Here is a 27,523-nt window from a genome sequence, read left to right as displayed (position 1 = left end):
TAACCCTTTGATCGCCTCTGGGTTAATCCCTTCCCTGCCAGTGTCATTATTACAGTAACAGTGCATATTTTTAGCACTGATTACTGTAGTAATGTCACTGGTCCCCCCAAAAGAGTCAAAAATGTCAGTTAGGGGTCCGATCTGTCCGCCGCAATGTCACAGTCCCGTTAAAAATCGCAGATCGCCGCCATTATTAGTAAAAAAAAATAAACAATAAAAATGACAAATCTTTCCCAGAGTTTGTAGACGTGATAACTTTTGCGCAAACCAATCAATATACTCTTTTTGGGATAATTTTTACCAAAAAATATGTAGTAGAATACAAATTGGCTTAAAATTATAAAAAAATTAGATTTTTAAATTTTATTTTTATTGGCAATGTTATATAGCAGAATGTAAAAATATTGTTTTTTTTTTTTTTTTTTTTTCAGAATTGTCGCTCTTTTTTTGTTTATAGCACAAAAAATAAAAATTGCACAGGTGATCAAATACCACCAAAAGAAAGCTCTATTTGAGGAAAAAAAAAGTTTAAGTTTTTTTGGGTACATCGTCGCACGACCGCACAATTGTCAGTTACAGTTGTATTCAAAATGATTCAACCCCCACTGAAATTGATTGTTTTGGCCAGTTTGACATTGATTTTGATCATTCAGTCTTCCTGCTTACAATGAAATCAGAGGCACGTGTAGGTCAGACAAATATAACATAACATTTATAATGAAATAACCACAAATGTCTTTTCTGTGCTCACATCATTATCAGTTTTATTCAACCCCCAAGTGACATTCAATCTTAGTACTTAGTACAACATCCTTTTACAGTTATTACAGCTTTTAAACGTGAAGCATAGCTTGACACAAGTGTCTTGCAGCGATCTACGGGTATCTTCGCCCATTCGTCATGGGCAAAAGCCTCCAGTTCAGTCACATTCTTAGGCTTGTGCAGTGCAACTGCTTTCTTTAAGTCCCACCAGAGGTTCTCAATCGGATTTAAGTCTGGTGACTGTGATGGCCACTCCAAAATGTTCCAGCCTTTAATCTGCAACCATGCTCTAGTGGACTTGGAGGTATGCTTGGGATCATTGTCCTGTTGAAAAGTCCAACGTCTCCCAAGCCTCAGGTTTGTGACGGACTGCATCACATGGTCATCCAATATCTCCTGGTACTGAAGAGAATTCATGGTACCTTGCACACGCTGAAGCTTCCCTGTACCTGCAGAAGCAAAACAGCCCCAAAGCATGATTGACCCCCCGCCATGCTTCACAGTAGGCAAGGTGTTCTTTTCTTCATAGGCCTTGTTCTTCCTCCTCCAAACATAGCGTTGATCCATGGGCCCAAACAGTTCTAATTTTGTTTCATCAGTCCACAGAACACTATCCCAAAACTTCTGTGGTTTGTCCACATGACTTTTGGCATACTGAAGTCGACTCTTCTTATTCTTTCGAGACAGCAAGGGGGTGCGCCTGGGAGTTCTGGCATGGAGGCCTTCATTACGCAGTGTGCGCCTCATTGTCTGAGCAGAAACTTCAGTACCCACATCTGACAAATCTTTTCTCAGTTCCTCTGCAGTCACACGGGGACTTTTCTCCACTCTACGCTTCAGGTAGCGCACAGCAGTCAAAGTCAGCATCTTCTTTCTGCCACGACCAGGTAGCGTTTCAACAGTGCCCTTTACCTTGAATTTGCGAATGATGCTTCCTATGGTGTCTCTTGGTATGTTTAACATCTTTGCAATCTTCTTATAGCCATTGCCCTTCCCCTGAAGAGTAATCACCTCTTCTCTTGTCTTCCTGGACCATTCTCTTGACTTCACCATGTTTGTAACCACACCAGTAAATGTCTAGAAGGAGCGGAGTATCACAGTCATTTTAAAGCTGCCTAATTGGTGCTTATTAGGCTTTATTGCTGCTCCCTGACATCCACAGGTGTTTTCAATACCTGATTGAAAACACTTCAATGAACCTCTGTTCTTCAGAGTGGTAGTCTTTAACCACTTAAGCCCCGGAGGATTTGGCTGCTAAAAGACCAGGGTTTTTTTTTGCGATTCGGCACTGCGTGACTTTAACGGACAATTGCGCGGTCGTGCGACGCTGTACCCAAACAAAATTTATGTCCTTTTTTTCCCACAAACAGAGCTTTCTTTTGGTGGTATTTGATCACCTGTGTGATTTTTACTTTTTGCGCTATAAACAAAAAAAGAGCGTTTATTTTGAAAAAATAACAATATTTTTCACATTTTTTTTATATGAAATTCCCCCCCCCCCCCCAAAAAATGTAAAAATCACAATTTTTTTTAATTTTTGGCCAATTTGTTTTCTGCTACCTATGTTTGGTAAAAAAAAAAAATCGCAATAAGCGTATTTTGATTGGTTTGCGCAAAAGTTATTGCGTTTACTAACTAAGGGAAAGATTTCTGTCATTTTTGGTGTTTTTTTTTTTTAACTAGTAATGGCGGCGATCTGCGATTTTTTTTGCGGGACTGCGACATTGCGGCGGACAGATCGGACCCTTGACTGACATTTTTGACACTTTTGGGGGTACCAGTGACATTACTGCAGTAATCAGTGCTATATATATGCACTGTTACTGTAATAATGACACTGGCAGGGAAGGGGTTAATTTTATTGGAGAGGGAGGGGTTAATGTATGCCTGGTGCTTACTGACATGTGTGGGGGGAGGTGACTGTGTGACACAAGGACAGATTGAGGGTTCAACTATGCTGAACACTGCAATCCGACCCTGCCTGTCACTTCAGAGATCCGCCCGCTCTGTTTACACACAGCGGGCGGATCTCCAGACTCGATCCCCGACGATCGGGTAAGAGCAGCGGCGATCGCCACCGCTCCTCCCCTGGCCCGACTCCCGCTGTGACTGAAAACAGCGGGAGCGAGCCTCCGGCGGCGCGCGCGCGCCGCCCACAACTGGCGGAGTCCAGCGTAGGTCTACGTCGCTGGATGGGAACGAGCCACTTTGCTGCAGTAGCAGCAAAGTGAGCGGAGGTAAAGTGGTTAAGGGGTTGAATAATTGTGTCAATGAAGAATTCACAAAAGAAACATTTACTACTGTATTACAAAACCAATTGATGTCATTTTAGTTGCATATGATTCTTTAAGAAGTCCTTGTAGGATTTCATTCTGAATACAATTACAAATGTACACTAAATTCCCTAAAACCCTTTACAGCATTGGGGGGGGTTGAATAATTTTGAATACAACTGTAAAGTAACGCAGTGCCGAATCGCAAAAAAATGGCCTGGCCATTAAGGGGGAAAATCCTTCCGCTCCAGAAGTGGTTAAGCTTTGATCAATAAGATAAAAAAATAATAAAAAAACACCCCCTCGGAATGCAGAGCGTCCGGTATGCCTCTGTACACAGCGCGCCATTTAATATCCTCTAATGGCGTTTCCACTTTCCGCCGAGCAGAGCGTGCGAGTTTAATACCCGATGAGATATCAAGAAAATAAGCGGCGGTATTTGGCGCCATTAATAATTCACGGCGGTCTTTTTCACTCCTGAGCAAGAAGTGCGCACATGAAACTGGTCACCGCATTAAAGATTCATCACACAAAGTGCAAATAATTACCTCCAACCTTTCTTCTTGATGATGTTTCCTAATACGACTTCTGCCCTGAGAACGACACAAAGAGAGGGGAGGAGCCGCAATGAGGACATGACACGGGACTGAGGAAAGACGGCTTATCAAAGACAAAAAAACAAAAACTACCAGAGTGGAAATAAACTGTATTTGAGCACCACAAACCAAAAACGCTATTTCATTCATTTTTGATAATAAAAGCAAACTCCATCCATGTCTCCATGCTTTAATTCGTTGAAAAATCTCTTTGAAAAACACCCCCTCCCCCCAAGCATTTCTAGCTGCACCCATCTTAGGTAAGGGCAGATGATTCATGCAGCATTTACTTCCTGGAATCCATCTGCCCTTAGCTCAGGCATGCATGCAGCAGGGTGTGCCTAGCTGAGAAAGCCCCTCCTCCCAGGAAGACCCCTGGGATGTATGACATCATTTTAGCCTAGGGCAGAAAACAAGGAAGACACTGAAAAAATATAATAAAGAAAAAGTATAAGACAAGAAAATATATTCTATCTTCTTATCTGACCCTTTTTTAAAAACACATCACACTGAACTGCTGCATGGTAATGCATGTCTCTGACCATCTCCTGTAGTACGTCTGCAGTCTCTGACCGTCTCCTGTAGTATGTCTGCAGTCTCTGACCATCTCCTGTAGTACGTCTGCAGTCTCTGACCGTCTCCTGTAGTATGTCTGCAGTCTCTGACCGTCTCCTGTAGTATGTCTGCAGTCTCTGACCGTCTCCTGAAGTATGTCTGCAGTCTCTGACCATCTCCTGTACTATGTCTGCAGTCTCTGACCGTCTGCTGTAGTATGTCTGCAGTCTCTGACCGTCTCCTGTAGCATGTCTGCAGTCTCTGACCGTCTCCTGTACGATGTCTGCAGTCTCTGACCGTCTCCTGTACGATGTCTGCAGTCTCTGACCGTCTCCTGTAGTATGTCTGCAGTCTCTGACCATCTCCTGTACTATGTCTGCAGTCTCTGACCATCTCCTGTAGTATGTCTGCAGTCTCTGACCGTCTCCTGTAGTATGTCTGCAGTCTCTGACCGTCTCCTGTACTATGTCTGCAGTCTCTGACCGTCTCCTGTAGTATGTCTGCAGTCTCTGACCGTCTCCTGTAGTATGTCTGCAGTCTCTGACCGTCTCCTGTAGTATGTCTGCAGTCTCCTGTAGTATGTCTGCAGTCTCTGACCGTCTCCTGTAGTATGTCTGCAGTCTCTGACCGTCTCCTGTAGCATGTCTGCAGTCTCTGACCGTCTCCTGTACTATGTCTGCAGTCTCTGACCGTCTCCTGTACTATGTCTGCAGTCTCTGACCGTCTCATGTAGTATGTCTGCAGTCTCTGACCGTCTCCTGTACTATGTCTGCAGTCTCTGACCGTCTCCTGTAGTATGTCTGCAGTCTCTGACCGTCTCCTGTAGCATGTCTGCAGTCTCTGAAAATCTCCTGTAGTGTGTCTGCAGTCTCTGACCGTCTCCTGTACTATGTCTGCAGTCTCTGACCGTCTCCTGTAGTATGTCTGCAGTCTCTGACTGTCTCCTGTAGTATGTCTGCAGTCTCTGACCGTCTCCTGTAGTATGTCTGCAGTCTCTGACCATCTCCTGTAGTATGTCTGCAATCTCTGGCTATCTCTTGTAGTATGTCTGCAGTCTCTGACCGTCTCCTGTAGTATGTCTGCAATCTCTGGCTATCTCTTGTAGTATGTCTGGAGTCTCTAAACCTCTCTTGTTATATGTCTGCAGTCTCTGACCCTATCCTGTAGTACTGTGATCTGATATACATACACACATAGGAAATAGAAATTATTAATATAAAGTTTCAGACAAAGGCATCCCATCCCCCATGAGGCCTCTAAGCCCAGATCTTCTTCCATACAATGTGATCCTTCTAGAACGGGACGATTGCTGGTCCTCATTGGACTCCTGGAAATCCTCTGATATCTTCTATAGAGAGAAGAGCTGGGAGGACAGACAGCGGGAGGACAGACAGCGGGAGGACAGACAGCGGGAGGACAGACAGCGGGAGGACAGACAGCGGGAGGACAGACAGCGGGAGGACAGACAGCGGGAGGACAGACAGCGGGAGGACAGACAGCGGGAGGACAGACAGCGGGAGGACAGACAGCGGGAGGACAGACAGCGGGAGGACAGACAGCGGGAGGACAGACAGCGGGAGGACAGACAGAGGGAGGACAGGCAGCGCGAGGACAGGCAGCGGGAGGACAGACAGCGGGAGGACAGACAGCGGGAGGACAGACAGCGGGAGGACAGACAGCGGGAGGACAGACAGCGGGAGGACAGACAGCGGGAGGACAGACAACGGGAGGACAGACAGCGGGAGGACAGACAGAGGGAGGACAGGCAGCGCGAGGACAGGCAGCGGGAGGACAGACAGCGGGAGGACAGACAGCGGGAGGACAGACAGCGGGAGGACAGACAGCGGGAGGACAGACAGCGGGAGGACAGACAGCGGGAGGACGCCATCTGAAGGGGAATTAATGATGGTAATCTCATCACTCGGCCGCACTTCATTTTAGGCCGGAAATTGCAGCATATAAAACGTCTCTTCCACCGAGATGAAGATTCTCAGAGATTTTGATACAAACCGAGAACAAAGAGGGGTTTTTTGGAAAAGGATTTGTAACTTAATTATTGTCTTCACTGTGATGTCCAAATTCTATTCCATTTGTTAGTGCCGGTTATTGGGGGAAGCGGCTTTCATCCTCACATCAGTATGTGTCATTTTCTTATTCTCTTCTTTTTCCATAAATTAGCCTTTCCTTCAGTCTTGTACATCTGTACAGGCTTCTCCCTATAATTAAAACTGCTCAGAGCTGGATCTAGTCTGTCTGATGTGGGGTGCAGTAAAAAAAATGTCAGGGGGGCACAGGGCAGAGGATGGGGAGCAGCAGGGCAGTGTACTGGGGGTCAACAGTGCAGAGGACTGAGAGCAGCAGGGCAGTGTACTGGGGGTCAGCAGGGCAGTGTAATGGGGGTCAGTAGGGCAGGGTAAAGGGGGCAGCAGGGCAGTGTACTGGGGGTCAGCAGGGCAGAGGATGGGGAGCAGCAGGGCAGTGTACTGGGGGTCAGCAGGGCAGAGGACAGGGATCCCCGCTGGAGAGGCAGAGGACAGGGATCCCCGCTGGAGAGGCAGAGGACAGGGATCCCCGCTGGAGAGGCAGAGGACAGGGATCACCGCTGGAGAGGCAGAGGACAGGGATCCCCGCTGGTGAAGAAGAAGACAGGGGCCACCAACGATGGGGCAGAGGACAGGGATCGCCGCTGGAGAGGCAGAGGACAGGGATCGCCGCTGGAGAGGCAGAGGACAGGGATCCCCGCTGGAGAGGCAGAGGACAGGGATCCCCGCTGGAGAGGCAGAGGACAGGGATCCCCGCTGGAGAGGCAGAGGACAGGGATCCCCGCTGGAGAGGCAGAGGACAGGGATCCCCGCTGGAGAGGCAGAGGACAGGGATCCCCGCTGGAGAGACAGAGGACAAGGATCGCAGCTGGAGAGGCAGAGGACAGGGATCACCGCTGGTGAAGAATAAGACAGGGGCCACCAACGATGGGGCAGAGGACAGGGATCGCCGCTGGAGAGGCAGAGGACAGGGATCTCCGCTGGAGAGGCAGAGGACAGGGATCGTGCTGGCGAGGCAGAGGACAGGTATCGCTGCTGGCGAGGCAGAGGACAGGGATCACCGCTGGCAAGGCAGAGGACAGGGATCACCACTGGTGAAGAAGACAGGGGCCACTGCCGACGGGGCAGAGGACAGGGGCCACCACCGACGGGGCAGAGGACAGGGGCCACCACCGACGGGGCAGAGGACAGGGATCGCTGGTGGAGAGGCAGAGGACAGGAATCCCCGCTAGAAAGGCAGAGGACAGGGATCCCCGCTAGAGAGGCAGAGGACAGGGATCCCCGCTAGAGAGGCAGAGGACAGGGATCCCCGCTGGAGAGGCAGAGGACAGGGATCCCCCCTGGAGATGCAGAGGACAGGGATCCCCGCTGGAGAGACAGAGGACAGGGATCCCCGCTGGAGAGGCAGAGGACAGGGATCCCCGCTGGAGAGGCAGAGGACAGGGATCCCCGCTGGAGAGGCAGAGGACAGGGATCCCCGCTGGTGAAGAAGAAGACAGGGGCCACCAACGATGAGGCAGAGGACAGGGATCGCCGCTGGAGAGGCAGAGGACAGGGATCCCCGCTGGAGAGGCAGAGGACAGGGATCCCCGCTGGAGAGGCAGAGGACAGGAATCCCCGCTGGTGAAGAAGAAGACAGGGGCCACCAACGATGGGGCAGAGGACAGGGATCGCCGCTGGAGAGGCAGAGGACAGGGATCCCCGCTGGAGAGGCAGAGGACAGGGATCCCCACTGGAGAGGCAGAGGACAGGGATCCCCGCTGGAGAGGCAGAGGACAGGGATCCCCGCTGGAGAGGCAGAGGACAGGGATCCCCGCTGGTGAAGAAGAAGACAGGGGCCACCAACGATGGGGCAGAGGACAGGGATCGCCGCTGGAGAGGCAGAGGACAGGGATCCCCGCTGGAGAGGCAGAGGACAGGGATCCCCGCTGGAGAGGCAGAGGACAGGGATCCCCGCTGGAGAGGCAGAAGACAGGGATCCCCCCTGGAGATGCAGAGGACAGGGATCCCCGCTGGAGAGGCAGAGGACAGGGATCCCCCCTGAAGATGCAGAGGAAAGGGATCCCCGCTGGAGAGACAGAGGACAGGGATCCCCGCTGGAGAGGCAGAGGACAGGGATCCCCGCTGGAGAGGCAGAGGACAGGGATCCCCGCTGGAGAGGCAGAGGACAGGGATCCCCGCTGGTGAAGAAGAAGACAGGGGCCACCAACGATGGGGCAGAGGACAGGGATCGCCGCTGGAGAGGCAGAGGACAGGGATCCCCGCTGGAGAGGCAGAGGACAGGGATCCCCGCTGGAGAGGCAGAGGACAGGGATCCCCGCTGGAGAGGCAGAGGACAGGGATCCCCCCTGGAGAGGCAGAGGACAGGGATCCCCGCTGGAGAGGCAGAGGACAGGGATCCCCGCTGGAGAGGCAGAGGACAGGGATCCCCGCTGGTGAAGAAGAAGACAGGGGCCACCAACGATGGGGCAGAGGACAGGGATCGCCGCTGGAGAGGCAGAGGACAGGGATCGCCGCTGGAGAGGCAGAGGACAGGGATCCCCGCTGGAGAGGCAGAGGACAGGGATCCCCGCTGGAGAGGCAGAGGACAGGGATCCCCGCTGGAGAGGCAGAGGACAGGGATCCCCGCTGGAGAGGCAGAGGACAGGGATCCCCGCTGGTGAAGAAGAAGACAGGGGCCACCAACGATGGGGCAGAGGACAGGGATCGCCGCTGGAGAGGCAGAGGACAGGGATCCCCGCTGGAGAGGCAGAGGACAGGGATCCCCGCTGGAGAGGCAGAGGACAGGGATCCCCGCTGGAGAGGCAGAGGACAGGGATCCCCCCTGGAGATGCAGAGGACAGGGATCCCCGCTGGAGAGGCAGAGGACAGGGATCCCCCCTGGAGATGCAGAGGACAGGGATCCCCGCTGGAGAGACAGAGGACAGGGATCCCCGCTGGAGAGGCAGAGGACAGGGATCCCCGCTGGAGAGGCAGAGGACAGGGATCCCCGCTGGAGAGGCAGAGGACAGGGATCCCCGCTGGTGAAGAAGAAGACAGGGGCCACCAACGATGGGGCAGAGGACAGGGATCGCCGCTGGAGAGGCAGAGGACAGGGATCCCCGCTGGAGAGGCAGAGGACAGGGATCCCCGCTGGAGAGGCAGAGGACAGGGATCCCCGCTGGAGAGGCAGAGGACAGGGATCCCCGCTGGAGAGGCAGAGGACAGGGATCCCCGCTGGTGAAGAAGAAGACAGGGGCCACCAACGATGGGGCAGAGGACAGGGATCCCCGCTGGAGAGGCAGAGGACAGGGATCCCCGCTGGAGAGGCAGAGGACAGGGATCCCCGCTGGAGAGGCAGAGGACAGGGATCCCCGCTGGAGAGGCAGAGGACAGGGATCCCCGCTGGAGAGGCAGAGGACAGGGATCCCCGCTGGTGAAGAAGAAGACAGGGGCCACCAACGATGGGGCAGAGGACAGGGATCGCCGCTGGAGAGGCAGAGGACAGGGATCCCCGCTGGAGAGGCAGAGGACAGGGATCGCCGCTGGAGAGGCAGAGGACAGGGATCCCCGCTGGAGAGGCAGAGGACAGGGATCCCCGCTGGAGAGGCAGAGGACAGGGATCCCCGCTGGAGAGGCAGAGGACAGGGATCCCCGCTGGAGAGGCAGAGGACAAGGATCGCCGCTGGAGAGGCAGAGGACAGGGATCACCGCTGGTGAAGAAGAAGACAGGGGCCACCAACGATGGGGCAGAGGACAGGGATCGCCGCTGGAGAGGCAGAGGACAGGGATCTCCGCTGGAGAGGCAGAGGACAGGGATCGTGCTGGCGAGGCAGAGGACAGGTATCGCTGCTGGCGAGGGAGAGGACAGGGATCACCGCTGGCAAGGCAGAGGACAGGGATCACCACTGGTGAAGAAGACAGGGGCCACCACCGACGGGGCAGAGGACAGGGATCGCTGGTGGAGAGGCAGAGGACAGGAATCCCCGCTAGAGAGGCAGAGGACAGGAATCCCCGCTAGAGAGGCAGAGGACAGGGATCCCCGCTGGAGAGGCAGAGGACAGGGATCCCCGCTGGAGAGGCAGAGGACAGGGACCCCCGCTGGAGAGGCAGAGGACAGGGATCCCCGCTGGAGAGGCAGAGGACAGGGATCCCCGCTGGAGAGGCAGAGGACAGGGATCCCCGCTGGAGAGGCAGAGGACAGGGATCCCCGCTGGAGAGGCAGAGGACAGGGATCCCCGCTGGAGATGCAGAGGACAGGGATCCCCGCTGGAGAGACAGAGGACAGGGATCCCCGCTGGAGAGGCAGAGGACAAGAATCGCCGCTGGAGAAGCAGAGGACAGGGATCACTGCTGGCGAGGCAGAGGACAGGGATCACTGCTGGCGAGGCAGAGGACAGGGATCACCACTGGTGAGGCAGAGGACAGGGATCACCACTGGTGAGGAAGAGGACAGGGATCACTGCTGGCGAGGCAGAGGACAGGGATCACCGCTGGTGAGGCAGAGGACAGGGATCACTGCTGGCGAGGCAGAGGACAGGGATCACCACTGGTGAAGAAGAAGACAGGGGCCACCAACGATGGGGCAGAGGACAGGGATTGCCGCTGGAGAGGCAGAGGACAAGGATCGCCGCTGGCAGGGCAGAGGACAGGGATCACTGCTGGAGAGGCAGAGGACAGGGATCCCCGCTGGAGAGGCAGAGGACAGGGATCCCCGCTGGAGAGGCAGAGGACAGGGATCCCCGCTGGTGAAGAAGAAGACAGGGGCCACCAACGATGGGGCAGAGGACAGGGATCGCCGCTGGAGAGGCAGAGGACAGGGATCCCCGCTGGAGAGGCAGAGGACAGGGATCCCCGCTGGAGAGGCAGAGGACAGGGATCCCCGCTGGAGAGGCAGAGGACAGGGATCCCCGCTGGAGAGGCAGAGGACAGGGATCCCCGCTGGAGAGGCAGAGGACAGGGATCGCCGCTGGAGAGGCAGAGGACAGGGATCACCGCTGGTGAAGAAGAAGACAGGGGCCACCAACGATGGGGCAGAGGACAGGGATCGCCGCTGGAGAGGCGGAGGACAGGGATCTCCGCTGGAGAGGCAGAGGACAGGGATCGTGCTGGCGAGGCAGAGGACAGGTATCGCTGCTGGCGAGGGAGAGGACAGGGATCACCGCTGGCAAGGCAGAGGACAGGGATCACCACTGGTGAAGAAGACAGGGGCCACTGCCGACGGGGCAGAGGACAGGGGCCACCACCGACGGGGCAGAGGACAGGGATCGCTGGTGGAGAGGCAGAGGACAGGAATCCCCGCTAGAGAGGCAGAGGACAGGAATCCCCGCTAGAGAGGCAGAGGACAGGGATCCCCGCTGGAGAGGCAGAGGACAGGGATCCCCGCTGGAGAGGCAGAGGACAGGGACCCCCGCTGGAGAAGCAGAGGACAGGGATCCCCGCTGGAGAGGCAGAGGACAGGGATCCCCGCTGGAGAGGCAGAGGACAGGGATCCCCGCTGGAGAGGCAGAGGACAGGGATCCCCGCTGGAGAGGCAGAGGACAGGGATCCCCGCTGGAGATGCAGAGGACAGGGATCCCCGCTGGAGAGACAGAGGACAGGGATCCCCCCTGGAGAGGCAGAGGACAAGAATCGCCGCTGGAGAAGCAGAGGACAGGGATCACTGCTGGCGAGGCAGAGGACAGGGATCACTGCTGGCGAGGCAGAGGACAGGGATCACCACTGGTGAGGCAGAGGACAGGGATCACCACTGGTGAGGAAGAGGACAGGGATCACTGCTGGCGAGGCAGAGGACAGGGATCACCGCTGGTGAGGCAGAGGACAGGGATCACTGCTGGCGAGGCAGAGGACAGCGATCACCACTGGTGAGGCAGAGGACAGGGATCACCACTGGTGAAGAAGAAGACAGGGGCCACCAACGATGGGGCAGAGGACAGGGATTGCCGCTGGAGAGGCAGAGGACAAGGATCGCCGCTGGCAGGGCAGAGGACAGGGATCACTGCTGGAGAGGCAGAGGACATGTATAAATACATAAGGGGGGGGATATGATCTCCATGTATAAATACATAAGGGGGATATGATCTCCATGTATAAATACATAAGGGGGGATATGATCTCCATGTATAAATACATAAAGGGGGATATGATCTCCATGTATAAATACATAAGGGGGAGATATGATCGCCATGTATAAATACATAAGGGGGGATATGATCGCCATGTATAAATACATAAGGGGGGGATATGATAGCCATGTATAAATACATAAGGGGGGATATGATCACCAAGTATAAATACATAAGGGGGGATATGATCTCCATGTATAAATACATAAGGGGGGATATGATCTCCATGTATAAATACATAAGGGGGGGATATGATCACCATGTATAAATACATAAGGGGGGATATGATCACCATGTATAAATACATAAGGGGTTCATATAGTGAACTTGGTGTTGAGTTGTTCACTTTAAGGTCCTCATCACAGAGGACAAGGGGGCGCTCTTTACGTCTAGAGTTAAAGAGATTTACTCTACAAATACGGAAAGGTTTCTTCACCGTAAGAGCTGTGAAAATGTGGAATAGACTCCCTCCAGAGATGGTTCTGGCCAGCTCCGTAGATTGCTTTAAAAAAAGTCCTGGATTCTTTCCTGGGTGTACATAATATAACTGCGTACTAATATTTATAGGTAGAGTTGATTATTTCCGAACAGTTTCAAAGCCACAGAAGAAGTGTAAAGCAGAAGACAATTCAACTCGAAATGGAATCGCAAAAAAAGGTATCAGTTTTAGCCCTGGCTCACACTGATGCGGGATTTGAAACCACGCTACTTTGAAAATTGCAAAAAATCCCCAAAAAAAGGAGTGCAGGAACTTTTTTCTGAGTAGTGGCAATTCGAACAGTTCTATTTCCGACAATAGGGTGCGACTTGTCATGCGATTTATAGCTGTCAAATCGCACCGGTGTGAACAAGGGCTTAGTATCGGAGCATATTAAGCTTGTGCAAATGCTTAATATCGGCACTGATATGGATACTGGCAGGGCTACTGTTAGAAATCAGGGGGCCCTGTGATTTCTAACAATGCTGCACCCCCCCCCCCCCCGCCCCGAATACAACAAAACAATGTTTTTACTTTTTTTTGTTAATATTAAAAATGCTTACAATTATTTTATTTTACAATTTTTTAAAAAGGGGGGCACATGGGAAGGGGGGGGGGTCAGAAGCAGGCAGAACAGGGAGGGGGGATCGGTGTCAGAGAAGCAATTACAGGAATGATGCCCTTTGTCTCTGTCTCTCCCTACAGCAGCTGAAAGCTGGCAGGAGAGGGAGAAACTTGCTTTCAGCTGATGCAGAGAGCCACACAGGGCTTCCTTCTGTAGTTGCCACTCCTCCCAACCGCATCGATTCCCTGTGCTGTTGGAGCCCTTCTGTGTGCCCACGCCCCCTACAGAAAGACTGGTGGTCCCCCCCAATCAGCGGCCCTGGGTACTGGTATTGGTGCAATGCTAGTAATAATCCAGATCTCTCCGCCCCATCCAAGCTGAGGAAAATCAGGGATCTGACTGGACAATGTGCAGATATTTCCCATAATTTGCCAAGAATCCCAGTGATTGGAGGAAATCAAACATTAACGGCGGATAATAGAGGACAATTCTTTACTTACTTCCCTGCAGCGTAAACTTCGGCCGTGTCAAAAAGGTTAATTCCATTGTCGTACGCCAGCGTCATCAACTGCTCCGCCATCTGCAAAACCAACATCAGCCGGAAACAAGTCAGAGTCCATGTGATACATTATAACATAGGGACTACTGTATATACGATGTGATACGTTATAACATAGTAACTACTGTATATAGGATGTGATACATTATAACATAGTAACTACTGTATATACGATGTGATACGTTATAACATAGTAACTACTGTATATACGATGTGATACATTATAACATAGTAACTACTGTATATAGGATGTGATACATTATAACATAGTAACTACTGTATATACGATGTGATACGTTATAACATAGTAACTACTGTATATAGGATGTGATACATTATAACATAGTAACTACTGTATATACGATGTGATACATTAAAAAATAGTAACTCCTGTATATACGATGTGATACGTTATAACACAGTAACTACTGTATATACGATGTGATACGTTATAACACAGTAACTACTGTATATACGATGTGATACATTATAACATAGTGACTACTGTATATACGATGTGATACGTTATAACATAGTAACTACTGTATATACGATGTGATACATTATATAACATAGTAACTACTGTATATACGATGTGATACATTATATAACATAGTAACTACTGTATATAGGATGTGATACATTATAACATAGTAACTACTGTATATACGATGTGATACGTTATAACATAGTAACTACTGTATATAGGATGTGATACGTTATAACATAGTGACTACTGTATATACGATGTGATACATTATATAACATAGTAACTACTGTATACTGGATGTGATACGTTATAACATAGTAACTACTGTATATACGATGTGATACATTATATAACATAGTAACTACTGTATATACGATGTGATACATTATATAACATAGTAACTACTGTATATACGATGTGATACATTATATAACATAGTAACTACTGTATATACGATGTGAGACGTTATATAACATAGTAACTACTGTATATAGGATGTGATACATTATAACATAGTAACTACTGTATATAGGATGTGATACATTATAACATAGTAACTACTGTATATAGGATGTGATACGTTATAACATAGTGACTACTGTATATAGGATGTGATACGTTATAACATAGTGACTACTGTATATAGGATGTGATACGTTATAACATAGTGACTACTGTATATACGATGTGATACGTTATAACATAGTAACTACTGTATATAGGATGTGATACATTATATAACATAGTAACTACTGTATATAGGATGTGATACGTTATAACATAGTAACTACTGTATATATGATGTGATACATTATAACATAGTAACTACTGTATATACGATGTGATACATTATAACATAGTAACTACTGTATATAGGATGTGATACGTTATAACATAGTGACTACTGTATATACGATGTGATACGTTATAACATAGTAACTACTGTATATACGATGTGATACGTTATAACATAGTAACTACTGTATATACAATGTGATACGTTATAACATAGTAACTACTGTATATATGATGTGATACGTTATATAACATAGTAACTACTGTATATACGATGTGATACATTATAACATAGTGACTACTGTATATACGATGTGATACGTTATAACATAGTGACTACTGTATATACGATGTGATACGTTATAACATAGTAACTACTGTATATACGATGTGATACGTTATAACATAGTAACTACTGTATATAGGATGTGATACATTATAACATAGTGACTACTGTATATACGATGTGATACGTTATATAACATAGTAACTACTGTATATACGATGTGATACATTATATAACATAGTAACTACTGTATATACGATGTGATACATTATATAACATAGTAACTACTGTATATACGATGTGAGACGTTATATAACATAGTAACTACTGTATATAGGATGTGATACGTTATAACATAGTGACTACTGTATATAGGATGTGATACGTTATAACATAGTAACTACTGTATATACGATGTGATACGTTATAACATAGTGACTACTGTATATACGATGTGATACATTATAACATAGTAACTACTGTATATACGATGTGATACGTTATAACATAGTGACTACTGTATATACGATGTGATACATTATAACATAGTAACTACTGTATATACGATGTGATACGTTATAACATAGTAACTACTGTATATACGATGTGATACGTTATATAACATAGTAACTACTGTATATATGATGTGATACGTTATAACATAGTAACTACTGTATATAGATGTGATACGTTATAACATAGTAACTACTGTATATATGATGTGATACGTTATATAACATAGTAACTACTGTATATACGATGTGATACGTTATAACATAGTGACTACTGTATATACGATGTGATACGTTATATAACATAGTAACTACTGTATATACGATGTGATACGTTATATAACATAGTAACTACTGTATATAGGATGTGATACGTTATAACATAGTAACTACTGTATATACGATGTGATACGTTATATAACATAGTAACTACTGTATATACGAAGTGATACATTATAACATAGTGACTACTGTATATACGATGTGATACGTTATATAACATAGTAACTACTGTATATACAATGTGATACGTTATATAACATAGTAACTACTGTATATACAATGTGATACGTTATTACATAGTAACTACTGTATATACAATGTGATACGTTATATAACATAGTAACTACTGTATATACGATGTGATACGTTATAACATAGTAACTACTGTATATACGATGTCATACGTTATAACATAGTAACTACTGTATATACGATGTGATACATTATAACATAGTAACTACTGTATATAGGATGTGATACGTTATAACATAGTAACTACTGTATATAGGATGTGATACATTATATAACATAGTAACTACTGTATATACGATGTGATACGTTATATAACATAGTAACTACTGTATATAGGATGTGATACATTATATAACATAGTAACTACTGTATATACGATGTGATACATTATATAACATAGTAACTACTGTATATAGGATGTGATACGTTATAACATAGTAACTACTGTATATAGGATGTGATACGTTATAACATAGTAACTACTGTATAGTGTCACTTCAATCCACATTCTCCTTGGTGTTCTTTTTTTGATTATTTTAGGTAAGCTGAGTGAATAGGAAGACATGATATATACTTTTGGGGGGGGGGTTCTCAAACTGCAAAGATAGAAATACACTTCCGGGCAGACAGCAGCATGCAATAACCAATCAGGAATAACTTTTATCCTTCGGATTAGGGTTGCCGCGGGTTACTGCTCTGCACCGCTTTATTAAACAAGTCCGGATGTGACACGGAAGTAAGCGAGTCGCTAAGCGCGGCTCCAGTCGATGTTTAATTTAGAACAGCTGAACCGGTAAAAAACGTGGAGAATCATCCAAATGTGAAATATGTCGATGTAGCAGAACACGAGTCCGATAGGGAAAAATAAATAAATAAATAAATAAAATCGCACGGCAGAATCAGCAAATACTGCGCAAGGCGAAGAATACACTCCGGGCAACAATCAGGACCTTAAAGGGTCACTCCGACTCTCCAATAGAACTGAAACAGCAAAGCAAGGCAGGGAATTGATCAACTCTGAGAACAGTATTTGCCTGGTTTGGTCAGTTACATCTGTGCAGGCTTCTGAAGTATCCGGGTATACTAAGTTATCACATTTTTTAAAAAAAATTCTGGAGAAACCCTGACAAAGTTTATCTGTAGCACAGTGCCTAGTCCATAGTCCATCTTAGGAGTGAGCAAGAGAGGGTGGCTACACACAGTGGGACCAAGGCAGGGTGGCTACATTCCTACATACAATGGGACAAAGGCAGCGTGGCTACGTTCCTACATACATTGGGACCAAGGCAGCGTGGCTACGTTCCTACATACATTGGGACCAAGAGAGGATGGCTACGTTCCTACATACAATGGGACCAAGGCAGGGTGGCTACATTCCTACATACATTGGGACCAAGGCAGGGTGGCTACATTCCTACATACATTGGGACCAAGGCAGGGTGGCTACATTCCTACATACAGTGGGACCAAGAGAGGATGGCTACGTTCCTACATACATTGGGACCAAGAGAGGATGGCTACGTTCCTACATACAATGGGACCAAGGCAGGGTGGCTACATTCCTACATACATTGGGACCAAGGCAGGGTGGCTACATTCCTACATACATTGGGACCAAGGCAGGGTGGCTACGTTCCTATATACAATGGGACCAAGGCAGAGTGGCTACATTCCTACATACAGTGGGACCAAGAGAGGATGGCTACGTTCCTACATACATTGGGACCAAGAGAGGATGGCTACGTTCCTACATACAATGGGACCAAGGCGGGGTGGCTACATTCCTACATACATTGGGACCAAGAGAGGATGGCTACGTTCCTACATACAATGGGACCAAGGTGGGGTGGCTACATTCCTACATACAATGGGACCAAGGCAGAGTGGCTACATTCCTACATACATTTGGGACCAAGGAAAGGTGGTTACATTCCTACATACAGTGGAACCAAGGCAGGTTGGCTTTATCCAATATACAGTTGGGACCAAGGCAGGGTGGCTACGTTCCTACAAGCAGTGGGACCAAGGTAAGGGGGCTACATTCCTACATACAGTGGGACCAAGGCAGGGTGGCTTTATCCTATATACAGTTGGGACCAAGGCAGAATGGTTATGTTCCTACAAGCAGTGGAACCAATTAAGAGTGGCTACATTCCTACATACAGTGGGACAAAGGAAAGGTGGCTACGTTCCTACATACAATGGGACCAAGGCAGGGTGGCTACGTTCCTACATACATTGGGACCAAGGCAGGGTGGTTACATTGCTACATACAGTGGGACCAAGGCAGGGTGGTTACATTGCTACATACAGTGAGAGACCAAGGCAGGGTGGTTACATTCCTACATACAGTGGAACCAAAAATGGGCCTTCCATTATTTTCAATAGTAGCACTTTTTTAGGTGCGTTTTTTTGGGTCATATGTTTATTTTTCCAGGTGACCAGGGAGGAAAACACATGCAAAATAGATGTAAAATGCAATATGCGTTGAATTTTAACGCAACGCATTAAAAAGTGAAAAAAAAACGCTATATGCAGATTCCAAAACACACATACGGTGTTTTTCAACGCACAGATGTGAACAGATGTAACTGAGCTGTCACAGGCAGCTCCCGATCATGTGACGTTGCAACAGTCAACCACAGTGGTCACATGATCAGAAACACCGCCACCCTGCTGGGGTTTAACATAACTTTAAAAAAATAATCTCATGTACCACATATTATTTACCGAATGTGCTAGCGCAAATAATCCAATGCCGCAATTACGGTACAAGAGGCGGGGCTAGAATCGCGCCTGCATATTCACAAAGATCAGGAAACGGTGTTCCCAGATCCCCCAGGTTACTGGCAATGGGGAGATTTCCTTGGAGGTGGGGGATGGGCGGACAATAGAAATGCCTGGATGGAAAGGAGATTTTGGTAACCAGCAAGCCGTCTATAAACCCCAATTATTTTCAGTTTGGATGGCGGAGCCCTGATAATGTCGCCTTTCATGCGTGCAGCGCGCTCGCACACAGGCGGGTAATGTGATAAAGGCCCTCGCAGATCATCTCAATGCTTTCTCTCAGTAAACTGATCTCCTATGTAAGATGAAACCGGCTCATCGTCATTTTCAATCGCTCCGGATGAGTGATCGGGATGTCGGTTATTGAGAATACATTTTGTCCTAGATATGTAATCCAGTTGTCACAGAATTAAACTCTTCTGTAATCTTATAAAAGTCATCCCGAGCGCACAATGCCCCAGACCCCCCCCCCCGAACCGCGGCCAGACACAGACAGCGCCCCGCGGACAGAACATGGGACTAATTCACTAAGCTTTGACACGAGGATGAGAATCTTTGTATTCACGGTGTGACTCCAATTATCAAATCTCATGGAACTCAGCTGAAAATAACCGTCACTTTTTTGGGAAATAGGGATCCTGATCCCGAGTGTGTTAGCTCTGAGAATGGAGTCTAATATTGAAGACTGCAGGTGATATGAACGTACAAATGCCCTAAATAAGTCATCAGGGCACATTCAAATGGGCCCCTGCCCTGGAGGAGCTTACAATCCAAGGTCCCTGCCAAGGAGGAGCTTACATTCTAAGGTCCCCAACTCAGGACATTACCATTTAAGGTCACTCAAAAGCTTACAATCTAAAGTCCCCAACTCAGGAGCTTACAATCTAAAGTCCCCAACTCAGGAGCTTACAATCTAAAGTCCCCAACTCAGGAGCTTACAATCGAAGGTCCCCAACTCAGGAGCTTACAATCGAAGGTCCCCAACTCAGAACATTACCATTTAAGGTCACTCAAAAGCTTACAATCTAAAGTCCCAATTCAGAAGCTTACAATCTAAGGTCCCTAACTCAGGAGCTTACAATCTAAGGTCCCCAACTCAGGAGCTTACAATCTAAGGTCCCCAACTCAGGAGCTTACAATCTAAGGTCCCCAACTCAGGAGCTTATAATCTAAGGTCCCCAACTCAGAAGCTTACAATCTAAGGTCCCAAACTCAGAAGCTTACAATCTAAGGTCCCAAACTCAGGAGCTTACCATTTAAGGTCACTCAAAAGCTTACAATCTAAAGTCCCCAACTCAGAATCTTACAATCTAAGGTCCCCAACTCAGGAGTTTACAATCTAAGGTCCCCAACTCAGGAGCTTACCATTTAAGGTCACTCAAAAGCTTACAATCTAAAGTCCCCAACTCAGAATCTTACAATCTAAGGTCCCCAACTCAGGAGTTTACAATCTAAGGTCCCCAACTCAGGAGCTTACAATCTAAGGTCACCAACTCAGGAGCTTACAATCTAAGGTCCCCAACTCAGGAGCTTACAATCTAAGGTCCCCAACTCAGAAGCTTACAATCCAATGTCCCCAACTGAGGAACTTACAATCTAAGGTCACCAACTCAGGAGCTTACAATCTAAGGTCCCCAACTCAGGAGTTTACAATCTAAGGTCCCCAACTCAGGAGATTACAATCTAAGGTCCCCAACTCAGGAGCTTACAATCGAAGGTCCACAACTCAGGAGCTTACAATCTAAGGTCCCAACTCAGGAGCTTACAATCTAAGGTCCCCAACTCAGGAGCTTACAATCTAAGGTCCCCAACTCAGGAGTTTACAATCTAAGGTCCCCAACTCAGAAGCTTACAATCTAAGGACCCCAATTCAGAAGCTTACAATCTAAGGTCCCCAACTCAGAAGCTTACAATCTAAGGTCCCCAACTCAGAAGCTTACAATCTAAGGTCCCTAACTCAGGAGCTTAAAATCTAAGGTCCCCAACTCAGAAGCTTACAATCTAAGGTCCCCAACTCAGAAGCTTACAATCTAAGGTCCCTAACTCAGGAGCTTACAATCTAAGGTCCCCAACTCAGGAGCTTACAATCTAAGGTCCCCAACTCAGGAGCTTACAATCTAAGGTCCCCAACTCAGTAGCTTACAATCTAAGGTCCCAAACTCAGGAGCTTACCATTTAAGGTCACTCAAAAGCTTACAATCTAAAGTCCCCAACTCAGAATCTTACAATCTAAGGTCCCCAACTCAGGAGTTTACAATCTAAGGTCCCCAACTCAGGAGCTTACCATTTAAGGTCACTCAAAAGCTTACAATCTAAAGTCCCCAACTCGGAATCTTACAATCTAAGGTCCCCAACTCAGGAGTTTACAATCTAAGGTCCCCAACTCAGGAGCTTACAATCTAAGGTCACCAACTCAGGAGCTTACAATCTAAGGTCCCCAACTCAGGAGCTTACAATCTAAGGTCCCCAACTCAGGATCTTACAATCCAATGTCCCCAACTGAGGAACTTACAATCTAAGGTCACCAACTCAGGAGCTTACAATCTAAGGTCCCCAACTCAGGAGCTTATAATCTAAGGTCCCCAACTCAGTAGCTTACAATCTAAGGTCCCAAACTCAGGAGCTTACCATTTAAGGTCACTCAAAAGCTTACAATCTAAAGTCCCCAACTCAAAATCTTACAATCTAAGGTCCCCAACTCAGGAGTTTACAATCTAAGGTCCCCAACTCAGGAGCTTACCATTTAAGGTCACTCAAAAGCTTACAATCTAAAGTCCCCAACTCGGAATCTTACAATCTAAGGTCCCCAACTCAGGAGTTTACAATCTAAGGTCCCCAACTCAGGAGCTTACAATCTAAGGTCACCAACTCAGGAGCTTACAATCTAAGGTCCCCAACTCAGGAGCTTACAATCTAAGGTCCCCAACTCAGGAGCTTACAATCTAAGGTCCCCAACTCAGGAGCTTACAATCTAAGGTCCCCAACTCAGGAGCTTACAATCCAATGTCCCCAACTGAGGAACTTACAATCTAAGGTCACCAACTCAGGAGCTTACAATCTAAGGTCCCCAACTCAGGAGTTTACAATCTAAGGTCCCCAACTCAGGAGTTTACAATCTAAGGTCCCCAACTCAGGAGATTACAATCTAAGGTCCCCAACTCAGAAGCTTACAATCTAAGGTCCCCAATTCAGAAGCTTACAATCTAAGGTCCCCAATTCAGAAGCTTACAATCTAAGGTCCCCAACTCAGAAGCTTACAATCTAAGGTCCCCAACTCAGAAGCTTACAATCTAAGGTCCCTAACTCAGGAGCTTACAATCTAAAGTCCCCAACTCAGAAGCTTACAATCTAAGGTCCCTAACTCAGGAGCTTACAATCTAAGGTCCCCAACTCAGGAGCTTACAATCTAAGGTCCCCAACTCAGGAGCTTATAATCTAAGGTCCCCAACTCAGTAGCTTACAGTCTAAGGTCCCAAACTCAGGAGCTTACCATTTAAGGTCACTCAAAAGCTTACAATCTAAAGTCCCCAACTCAGAATCTTACAATCTAAGGTCCCCAACTCAGGAGTTTACAATCTAAGGTCCCCAACTCAGGAGCTTACCATTTAAGGTCACTCAAAAGCTTACAATCTAAAGTCCCCAACTCGGAATCTTACAATCTAAGGTCCCCAACTCAGGAGTTTACAATCTAAGGTCCCCAACTCAGGAGCTTACAATCTAAGGTCCCCAACTCAGGAGCTTACAATCTAAGGTCCCCAACTCAGAAGCTTACAATCCAATGTCCCCAACTGAGGAACTTACAATCTAAGGTCACCAACTCAGGAGCTTACAATCTAAGGTCCCCAACTCAGGAGTTTACAATCTAAGGTCCCCAACTCAGGAGATTACAATCTAAGGTCCCCAACTCAGGAGATTACAATCTAAGGTCCACAACTCAGGAGCTTACAATCTAAGGTCCCAACTCAGGAGCTTACAATCTAAGGTCCCCAACTCAGGAGCTTACAATCTAAGGTCCCAACTCAGGAGTTTACAATCTAAGGTCCCCAACTCAGAAGCTTACAATCTAAGGTCCCCAATTCAGAAGCTTACAATCTAAGGTCCCCAACTCAGAAGCTTACAATCTAAGGTCCCCAACTCAGAAGCTTACAATCTAAGGTCCCTAACTCAGGAGCTTAAAATCTAAGGTCCCCAACTCAGAAGCTTACAATCTAAGGTCCCCAACTCAGAAGCTTACAATCTAAGGTCCCTAACTCAGGAGCTTAAAATCTAAGGTCCCCAACTCAGAAGCTTACAATCTAAGGTCCACAACTCAGGAGCTTAAAATCTAAGGTCCACAACTCAGAAGCTTACAATCTAAGGTCCCCAACTCAGTAGCTTACAATCTAAGGTCCCCAACTCAGGAGTTTACAATCTAAGGTCCCCAACTCAGAAGCTTACAATCTAAGGTCCCTAACTCAGGAGCTTAAAATCTAAGGTCCCCAACTCAGAAGCTTACAATCTAAGGTCCCCAACTCAGAAGCTTACAATCTAAGGTCCACAACTCAGGAGCTTAAAATCTAAGGTCCACAACTCAGAAGCTTACAATCTAAGGTCCCCAACTCAGTAGCTTACAATCTAAGGTCCCCAACTCAGGAGCTTACAATCTAAGGTCCCCAACTCAGAAGCTTACAATCTAAGGTCCCCAACTCAGTAGCTTACAATCTAAGGTCCCCAACTCAGGAGCTTACAATCTAAGGTCCCCAACTCAGAAGCTTACAATCTAAGGTCCCCAACTCAGTAGCTTACAATCTAAGGTCCCCAACTCAGGAGCTTACAATCTAAGGTCCCTAAGACCACATAGGAGGAGTGAAAACACATCACTGCATCACAACTAAACTAACACCACATAGGAGGGGTGAAACTTGTCTGTAAATTATAACGAAGACCAGATAGAAGGGGGTTAATAAGCTCAGTAAATTATAATGAAGACAAGATAGGAGGGGACGAATCGCATCAAAAATTATAACAAACCAGAAAAGAGGGATGAAACACAACAGCAATTTATAACTAAGACCCGATGGGAGGGATGAAATGTGTCAGTAAATTATAACTAAGACCAGATAGGAGGGCTGAAACATGTCTGTAAATTATAACTAAGACTGGATAGGAGGGGTGAAACACGGTAGTAAATTATAACAGACCAGATAGGAGGGGTGAAACGCATCAGTAAATTACAACAGACCAGAACGGAGGGATAGAACACACCAGTAAATTATACCTAAGACAATATAGGAGGGGCTAAATGTGTCAGTAAATTAAAAGTAAGGAGGGGTAAAAGGTGTTAGTAAATTATAACTAAGACCGGATAGAAGGGGTAAAACACATCCGTAAATTATAATGAAAACTAGACAGGAGGGGTGAAACGTGTCAGTAAACTTAAACAGACCAGATAGGAGGGATGAAAACACATCAGTAAATTATGACTAAAATCAGATAGGAGGGGACGAAACGTGTAGAACCAGGAGGTGGAGTGCTTTGTATAATAAAGCTGTATGGAGGCACTAAGGACAATACAGCATGCACCCTCGCTGCCCTGTAGTGTAAGCTGTGCTGGGGGATATGCATGATGCAGCATAAGGGGGGGAGGGGCCTGACAATATTTCTCAGGGTGTCACACATTAACTCCTCCTCCACTGCAAGGAAGAAATAAAATAAATAAAAATAAATAAAATAGCAAAATAAAGCCCAACTTCCTCTCCTTTTAGGTCAAATCATACTTTTATTATAAAAAAAAAAAAAAAAAAACAGTTAAACTGCCATTAGGTGCAATCACCTAATTCTGTGTACAACTGCCAATGTGCAGCAGCTGGAAGACACAGCAGCAGCCAAGCAGTTCTTGGCGGGTGCCATGCGATTTCCCATCTAGAAAATCAGGCTTTAGCGAAGTGCAATCTGTCAGGATAGAAATATGAAAGCCGCCCCTGCAAACGCATTGCTAACTGTGTCAGGATTTCCATCTTCACTTGCTGCATGCTTGTATCACCGGCACAGACCCAGAACCTGCGCCAGCCAACATACTGTTCTCATTAACCCCTTCATGCCTAAGCCTTTTTTGCTTACAAGGTAAAATCTGTATTTTTTGCTAGAAAATGACTTAGAACCCCCAAACACTATATATATATATATATATATATATATTTGGTTTTTTTTAGCAGCGACCCCAGAGAATAAAATGGTGGTCGTTGAAATATTTTATGTCGCACCGTATTTGCACGGCGGTCTTACCAATGCAAATTTTTTGGAAGAAATACACATTCATAAATTGAAAAAATAAACAAAACAGTAAAGTTAGCCCAAATTGTTTTTATAATATAAAAGATGAGGTCACGCTGAGTATATAGATACCTAACATGTCACGCCATAAAATTGCGCACGCTCGTAGAATGGCGACAAACTTCAGTACATAAAAATCTCCATAGGGGACGCTTTCATTTTTATAACGGTTACCAGTTCAGAGTTACAGAGGAAGTCTAGGGCTGGAATTATTCCTCTCGCTCTGACGATCGCAGCGATACCTCCGGGGCTTTTTTCCAGGGGGAACGCAGTTCCGGCACCTCCAACACTGAATGTAAGTGAGTAATTGCAAGGGGTGCTGGGGACTTGGGGAGCGATGGAGGATCTATTGATGATTGTCGCTGGGGGATCTATTGTCGCTGGTAGAGGAACCTTTTTTTGCATGGGGTCTATTGTTGCTGGTGGAGGATCTTTTATTACATGGGAGTCTATTGTTGCTGGTGGAGGATTTTTTTTATGCATGGGAGTCTATTGTTGCTGGTGGAGAATCTTTTATGCATGGGGGTCTACTGTTGCTGGTAAAGGATCTTTTTTTTTGCATGGGGGTCTATTGTTGCTGGTGGAGGATCTTTTATTGCATGAGGGTCTTTTGTTGCTGGTGGAGGATCATTTTTTGCATGGGGGGGTCTATTGTTACTGGCGGAGGAAACCTTTTTTTGCATGGGGGTCTACTATTGCTGGTGGAGGATCTTTTTTTATTCATGGGGTCTATTGTTGCTGGTGGAGGATCTTTTCTTGCATGGGGGTCTATTGTTGCTGGTGGAGGATCTTTTTGCATGGGGGGGTCTATTGTTGCTGGTGGAGGATCTTTTTTTGCATGGGGGTCTACTGTTGCTGGTAGAGGATTTTTTTTATTCATGGGGGTCTATTGTTGCTGGTGGAGGATCTTTTTTTGCATGTAAATCTATTGTTGCTGGTGGAGGATCTTTTTGCATAGGGGTCTATTGTTGCTGGTGGGGGATATTTTTTTGCATGGGGGTCTATTGTCACTGGTGTAGGATATTTTTTGCATGGGGGTCTATTGTAGCTCGTGGAGAATCTTTTTTTGCATGGGGGTCTATTGTTTCTGGTGGAGGATCTTTCTTGCATGGGGGTCTATTGTTGCTGGTGGAGGATCTTTTTTTGCATGTGGATCTATTGTTGCTGGTGGAGGATCTTTAATTGCATGGGGGTCTATTGTTGCTGGTGGAGGATATTTTTTGCATGGGGGGTCTATTGTAGCTGGTGGAGAATCTTTTTTTGCATGGGGGTCTATTTTTGCTGGTGGAGGATTTTTTTTTTGCTTGGGGGGGTCTATTGTTGCTGATGGAAGATCTTTTTTTTTGCTTGGGGGGGGTCTATTGTCGCTGGTGGAGGATATTTTTTTGCATGGGGATCTATTGTTGCTGGTGGAGGATATTTTTTTGCATGGGGGTCTATTGTTGCTGGTAGAGGAACCTTTTTTTGCACGGGGATCTATTGTTGCTGGTGGAGGATCTTTCTTGCATGGGGGTCTATTGTTGCTGGTGGAGGATCTTTTTTTGCATGGGGGTCTATTGTTGCTGGTGGAGGATCTTTTTTTGCTTGGGGGGTCTATTGTTGATGGTGGAGGATCTTATTTTGCTTGGGGGGTCTATTGTTGCTGGTAGAGTAACCTTTTTTTTGCATAGGGGTCTATTGTTGCTGGTGGAGGATATTTTTTGCATAGGGGTCTATTGTTGCTGGTGGAGGATATTTTTTGCATAGGGGTCTATTGTTGCTGGTGGAGGATATTTTTTTGCATAGGGGTCTATTGTTGCTGGTGGAGGATCTATTGTTGCTGGGAGAAGGGTCTTATACTTTCTGGAGAGTCAGTAATTGCTAGGAGGGATCT

The 27,523-nt window shown here is 47.1% G+C and overlaps 1 protein-coding gene across 4 annotated transcripts in view; it reads right to left on the bottom strand.

Moving 5' to 3' along the window:
* The window catches only part of KCNAB2 (potassium voltage-gated channel subfamily A regulatory beta subunit 2), a 322,756-nt gene that overhangs the window by 48,338 nt on the left and 246,895 nt on the right, over positions 1–27,523 (bottom strand). For all 4 annotated transcript variants that reach the window (XM_082273335.1, XM_082273337.1, XM_082273338.1 and 1 more), the window contains 2 exons: positions 13,876–13,955; positions 3,584–3,628 (listed from right to left, as the gene is read on the bottom strand). In XM_082273335.1, coding sequence (XP_082129461.1) covers positions 3,584–3,628; positions 13,876–13,955 — 125 coding nt within the window. The remainder of the gene's footprint in view (positions 1–3,583; positions 3,629–13,875; positions 13,956–27,523) is intronic.

The sequence above is a fragment of the Pelophylax lessonae genome (genome assembly GCF_965119305.1).
Source record: "Pelophylax lessonae genome assembly, chromosome: 12".
Taxonomy (NCBI): Eukaryota; Metazoa; Chordata; class Amphibia; order Anura; family Ranidae; genus Pelophylax; species Pelophylax lessonae.
This window is presented reverse-complemented; position numbering and strand designations above follow the sequence as displayed.